This window comes from Sinocyclocheilus anshuiensis, unplaced genomic scaffold (genome assembly GCF_001515605.1).
Source record: "Sinocyclocheilus anshuiensis isolate Anshui unplaced genomic scaffold, SAMN03320099.WGS_v1.1 scaffold758, whole genome shotgun sequence".
NCBI classification, from domain to species: Eukaryota; Metazoa; Chordata; class Actinopteri; order Cypriniformes; family Cyprinidae; genus Sinocyclocheilus; species Sinocyclocheilus anshuiensis.
In genome coordinates, this window is record NW_015548126.1 from 236,269 (window position 1) to 243,166 (window position 6,898).

General features: G+C 41.2%; 1 protein-coding gene across 1 annotated transcript in view; it reads right to left on the reverse strand.

Moving 5' to 3' along the window:
- kirrel3l (kirre like nephrin family adhesion molecule 3, like) overlaps window positions 1-6,478 on the reverse strand; it is a 46,714-nt gene extending 40,236 nt beyond the window's left edge. Inside the window, exon 1 of the mRNA XM_016507724.1 lies at window positions 5,861-6,478. Within this exon, the coding sequence (XP_016363210.1) occupies window positions 5,861-5,900 (40 nt within the window). The 5' untranslated portion in view covers window positions 5,901-6,478. The remainder of the gene's footprint in view (window positions 1-5,860) is intronic.
- Between the last annotated feature and the right edge of the window lie 420 nt (window positions 6,479-6,898).

The window sequence follows — 6,898 nt, forward strand, 5'->3', positions numbered from 1 at the left end:
AATCCCAAGTTTACAGCAATATGTGCAATTGCATAGACCTGAACAACCATCAATCACTTAATTAACCCTCGCATTGAGTTCCTCAATGAGGTTAAAATTTATATTAAATGCACCAGTTCAGCTAGGATCTGGAGGTACTTGCGTTGCCTGTGTAGGGGGGTTCCCTTTGTTGTCGTTGTTGCAGAAAAGGGTTTCCCAAGGTTGCTGATTGGCTGGAAGTTCAGTAGTCATTGAAGTGACGTCTTGGATGTTGGCTGACGAATGGTGCGGAGTCAGTGGGCTGGTTGAAGTTTTGAGGCGGGCACAGTCGGAGTTGGACTTTGCGGCAAAACTTAACTCAGAACACAAAACTCTCAACGAAAAGAAACTAAAGTAAAAGAAAGAAGTTTGATGAAACTAGATGGCGTTTCTCTTCATGGTTTTGGAGGAGCAGCTGGCATGTAAGCCAGAGCACGATCAATGTGCGCTAAAAAGCAGCGGCAAAAAGGAGTGGTGAAAAAGCATGGCTAAAAGCAATGGCAAAAGCCGAAAAGGCAAATAGTATAATTTGATGGTGTCCTGAGTTTTTAAACCGGGCTGTTGGACACATCCCAAATGGTGTCTTGACCAATTAGACATTGTCTTAGCTCGGGGTGTTGCTATGTTTCTCCTCCCAATACATAAATCAACATGTTATCTTATCAGTCACATGGTCCAAATTTTCCCGCTCTTGTAGAGTATAATTTGGATATGATTTCTATAACAAGAATATAATACATTTTACAAAGTATTGATTGATAGAAATATTTAAAGCATGACTTTTCAAACTCATACATACCCAACATGAATATAAACCTATAAACTATTCAATAGTTATTCAAAAGACATACACAACGAGAGATTAGTACATGACAGTCAAATGTGTGGGTTACATACACAATATGGAGTTATTCATGGAAATGATCAGTTGCTCATAAGTCCTTTTAGCATCATTTAGGTGCATATATCTGCAAAAAGACAGTATCTCTGTCATTCTGTGAACGTGAGGATGTGCTTTGTGAGGAACAAAAAGGTCAAAAGGTCTAGAAGGCGCCTGGTACATGACAGTCAAATGTGTGGGTTACATACACAATATGGAGTTATTCATGGAAATGATCAGTTGCTCATAAGTCCTTTTAGCATCATTTAGGTGCATATATCTGCAAAAAGACAGTATCTCTGTCATTCTGTGAACGTGAGGATGTGCTTTGTGAGGAACAAAAAGGTCAAAAGGTCTAGAAGGAGCCTGGTCTTTGTCCTGGGTGGGGGAAACCACCCAACGCAGTCTCTACTAATGGTTTCCCTTATGTGATGGTCATGATGTTGTCTCTTCAATCATTAATCTTGGGTTTCTTGCCCCAAATTTGACAATCTCATTCCTGAGTTGGGATTATCAATAAGTGTTCTTTTGTGTTAATGTTGCAAGCTGTTCTGTGAAAGAGTTGGTTGTTTAGGCTTGCTTCAGACTGGCTGGTGCTAGGGTATCGTGGACAGATTTATGACATTGTCTTGTCCTGGGCCTCTTTGTGGAATTTGGCTCTTTGGGTTGTTTTAACACCAATCTGATCGAATCTTAAATTGTCTGATTCTCTCTGATACCCTACACACCATTATGATGCCTAATGGTCTAGAACAAATCTGAGTCAGCCTTAGACATAACTAAGAAAGTACTTAATGATAGTAATTATTATTTGTATAGAGACAGAATCATGTTAAAACAAATGGATATGTACATAGACCGTGGGTTACCACAGACAGCAAAAATGCATAATATGTGCAGATTTTTGAAGGCAGGATGTTACACAACTATTATGTTTAATGTCTTGATGCATACTAAGTCAATATATTCAATTGTCCACCTTGCTGATACTGAGGCTCAACACTACAAAGCAGGAAAGAAAGTAAGCATGGAACGAAAGTGTGCGTTAGGAAACAAAATGATAAAAAAAAATATTTAAATAAAAATGCACAAAGGGATAGTCAGTTATGCATTTCTTTTGCTCTTTACAAGGCAAAAGGACTAGGGAGGAAGGAAGCAGTAGGCGAAAGTCTTATGATCTTAACACGCTTCCTTTGAACGCTGCCTTATGGGACTTGCCAACCCCATGCCAAAGGTTTAAAAAAAAAAAAGCACAGTGCTGGAGATTACTTGGAATACCGATGGCACAGTGCAACAGAATTCCACTGGGAGACTGAGGGACATTCCGAGAAAGCAAATTATGGCTGGGAGAAAGAAGCGGCTGAGCTTTGGTAAGGGCATGCACATGAATATCTGGCACTAGGGGCTGGTCTCTTCAAGACTCTGTCATGTTCTCTGCTTCAAACCCTGCTCTTTGCTACTAGTTCTGAGCCTTCGTCTTGTCAGACACTCTGAAATCGTGTGTGTGTGTGTGTGTGTGTGCGTGTGCGAGAGAGAGAGAGTGAGAGAAAGACAGACAGAGAAGACAAACAAGAGGGAGACCAAGAGATAAAGGAGATGTGTGTTTGCACCTGCGTTCGGGTGTCTGGGTGAGTGTGTAAGGAAGCATGTGTGTTTATGTGAACCAGGACAATCTTTCTCTCTCTGCGCTATCTATCTATGAGCCATTATTCAGAGAGGGAGCTGGTGAGTCAGATGTGAGCTGCTGGTGGTTTTTCAGAGTGTGGCGTGCTGCTTGTATAGATGTCAGGTGAGATGAGTGGTTCAGGCCGTCCGGGAGCCTCTCTGCTCCTCCCAAAGCAGCTGCCACCAGTCTGTCAAAGAATTGCTCTGCTATATCCTATTCTTCCCTCTCCCCCCTCCTTCTGTCTTACTTACACACCCACTTAATAATGAGAAAAACATCTAGAGTGCAGCCAGGGTCATATTTCCCCCCTAAATGAGTTACAAAGTCCACATGAAAAGCTCAATAGCCAACAAATGTGTTCCCCTGAAATGCGTTAGAAAGTCCACATAAAAGCCAATAGTTAACAAATAGCTGTTATAAAGGAAAATTGATAACATATCCTCAGATAAACCTCTGTTATTGTGCTTAACTGAAGCATACTCTACATTTATGCTATGATTATTACAAATTTAGAACCTATTTGCAAACCAGGCAGGCATTTTATTAACATTTCCGCCTATATTTTCCCTCTAAGTTTGTGATGGTGCTAGACATTTAGATTTAACATTTAAATTTAATTACCGCCTCCATCCTTGTCAATACGGCAGCCTCATTTATCAAAGAGACAGACAGAAAGCGCAGCTTAACCACCAATAAACATTTGTTTTTAATTATTTTACTGGAGCGCCGACCAAAAGCGCTTTGCCTCGCTTGCGGTTATGCCGTTAATTGGGAGAAGAAACACTTTTGGATCTGAGGGGGCCGGGGGATTTTGAAGCCTTTATCTAGAGCTGAATCAAAGCCGGCGTTAATAATACACCCAATGAATAAAATATTTGTTAAAAGGCGTGGAAACAACAGACGCACGGTAAAAATAGGCCAGGCTCGAGGATGCTGTACTACTCCGCAAATGAATCAACCTCTCTCACAGCATACAGAATATGCACAATGTAGCGCCGCCTTTGGTGTGAAATAAACAGCGCAAATTTGAATACGGTGCCTGACAACTACTTAGGAGTGTACAAAGAGTACTGAGCTTTTAAATGCAACACTGTAGAAAACAATACTCATAGATTGTGCAAAGAGAGACATGTTTTCTTTATGTTTTCATGTTTGAAAATAACTCAAATTGCATGTTGTTGTGCAATAACAAGTTTACACACATTTCACTTTGCACAATGTCACTCTGCAGTAGTGATGAGAATAACTACAGTACTTTTGCAGTACATACTTTCTAGGAAATAAACATTTGGAGGGAAATGTTAATCTTATTGCACTGCCAAATAATGAAGTAATTCCAGATTTTAACAGAATGAATTTAATAACTCATACAAATATTAATAATAAAAAATAAATGCATTTGAATGACTTGTGTGACAGACGTCATCTTACCCTAAATCTTTACAACTTATTTACAACGTACACTGATTTGCAGAAGCTAAGTCTGAATATAACACAATAACAGTTCTTGCTTCATTTGAGTAGGGCAGTGGTTCTGACAAGAACAGTTTAGCCAGATTGATTCAGTATCCGCTAGCATTGATTTTGATTCACTATAAAGAACCGGCTCATAAGAGTCATTTGTTCTGAAATTGAACAACAACGGTCACGCTGAATGTTTGTCATTCATAAAAAACAGCCGACTCATACGAGTCATTCGTTCGGGATCATGCTGTACTGTTGGCGATGCATGTTTTTGAGTCACTAAAACGGACCCGTTCATAAGACTCGTTCTGTAAGAATTCGGACTACATTGATCTCAATTTATGTTTATGAGTCACCAAAAAGAACCTGTTCATGAGAGTCATTCGTTCGGGAGTCGGACTGCACTCATCGCACTGAGTATAGTACGGTGTTCCGTCGGCGTCGGCGTGAAAAAGCATGTTCGAGAATCCTTAATGGAATCCTCTAAAATCCATAAAAATCATTCGATTTCGGTCTTTTTAAAGAGTGGAAACAGTTCCCCGCTCCCAACCCTACTCTGCAGCGTCTCTGTCAGAAACAAAGAGGCAGCGCACTGAGTGCAGCAAGCTATAGCCAGCTCATTCATACTCGCAACATATCAGGATAGCGAGAGATGCCCGCGGCCACACTACTACATAAAGTACAAAATAATGAATAAATCAACACTGCGACGAGCATAATCTTTCAGATCGCGCGCATTTCCGGCTCCCCTTAGACTTTATCGAGAAATGTCGCACCTCTGCCCGGCACCATTTATATTTATTTAATGCTGTTAAATTATTCTAGTTGAGAGAGGAGATTGTGCCTTCCTGATGGCGTTGGTTGTGACATTATTAAGAGGTGTTTCTTCTGTTTTGGAGACTGTGATCAGCACATCTCGTATGCAGTAGACCTCAGTCTGTGGCTTTTAACACACTTTTCCAAACCCTCAGAAGGGTGTTAGCTGATAGCCGTTATCATGGTCACACCTGGTTCATCTTTCTTCAACTTTTCTCTTTCTAAGTCTGCTGTCTGGATGATCTCACTAAATGGGGCACTGGAAAACATCCTCAAGTATGTCATGTACATTAGGCTATAGCCTCCAGTCCAGTATGCATATAATGCATGATTAGTCAGAAACGCAGCCACTTGTTCCATGTACCGATGCTCTCGCGATGGCATCAAACAACAACAACAACAAAAAGTTCCCAAAGCACATCTATTCAATCCTTAACACATACATACACACACCATATTTAAGAGGTCAAGTTTTCCGTATGCCAGAGTAGCCTATTTCTTCATATCCTCACAAAAGGGGAAAAACTAGAGTTTACAAAAATAAATGCACCAAATACCAAAAACTATGGCACTCATGTTTCGGACATGTACCATCATTTACTAGGCCCTACCTTGCAGAAATATGCAAATACATATATTTCAGTAGCTATTATGTGTTATGTAGCTACCATACCATCACTGTACCTCGGCACTGCCACAGTACTTTTCTGTAGGGGCACAGTGAGCAGTATATCAACATCAGCTGCATTATGCTGGAGTACACGCCTGTATTGGACAAGTTTAATTTCCAAATTAGCCTTGTTTGCATTTGGCGCAGTGCCACTCGCCCAATATATCGGCAGGGTCTTACTAGGACCTCATATGTCACAAAATGCAATTATGACACACCTAAAAACCACTGCGTTAACTTCAAAACGGGGCGCGCTGAACGATCGGTAATCGCGTTATGATTAGGCTAATACACAAATCCGATTATATCATTAGAATAGTTACTAAACTAAAACAAAACGTCTTACCTGTTCCTAAAAGGCACAATGCGATGTAAAACGTCAACATCTTTCCGGAGTCTTCAACACTTGTCCTGCAGTCTAGACTGAAAGTGTGCGCACGAAAGCTCCGGCTGGACTGAATGTGGAAGCTGGTCCTCGCCCACCTCTTGAATTGGGTAAAAAATTAAAAACAGCAGATTATGTTAACCTCAGCTCTGAGAGCTGGAAGTCTCTACTGCCATCTGAACACAGTCTAAGCATCAATGCTGGTTGTCTCTTTAAAGTTTACAACTTTCTCTCGATCGTTCCCGTGTTCAGTTAATATTTCCCAACAAAATTCTGTTCAAATGAAGTTGCTTCAATGCGCAGGTCTTGAATCAATCCAAGTACTTGGAGTAAATCCTCTGTATAGGGGTCATAGAAAAAAATCTCCGTTTCTCCTGATCAGCGGGGCTCCGCTCGCCGGTGCAACTGAGCTCGTTTCAGCACCACAAGCTCTATAGCGCACATAAACGCCTCCTCTTGCGCACAGATCCCTCCGTACTGCTCTGTTCGCTCCTCACTCTGCTGTAATGCAGCGGCAAGGCTGACTGTCGTACTACTGACTGGATGTTAGCTCGATGAATAAAACAGGCGCTTTTTTTCCACTGGTGAACATCGAGTTTGAGAATGAAGTAATTCTCAGTCCACAGGGACTGCCGTTGGCCTACGCCCCCCGGGTCCTGCGATTGGTTAAGGGTTTAAACTATGGGGGGTGATAGCAGTTGGGGGTGTTTGGTCCTTAAACAACAGGGGGTGCTTGGTTATGCGCGCCTGTTAATGAATAAACTGCTGGGGAAAGTAAACAGGTGTGTCCCGGAGCAAACAGAGTCTACCGAACAGATGATCTTAATGGGGTTTCTTTGACTCAATACACATGCGATGGGATTACACTGATATCAATTAAAGTTATTTATCAATGTATGGTCGGATACGGTCTACATGCCCCTTATAAATCGGCATGCACAGCATGGAAGATTTTCAAGATTAATTAAAGATTAACTAAATAGATTTGTTTATTAATTA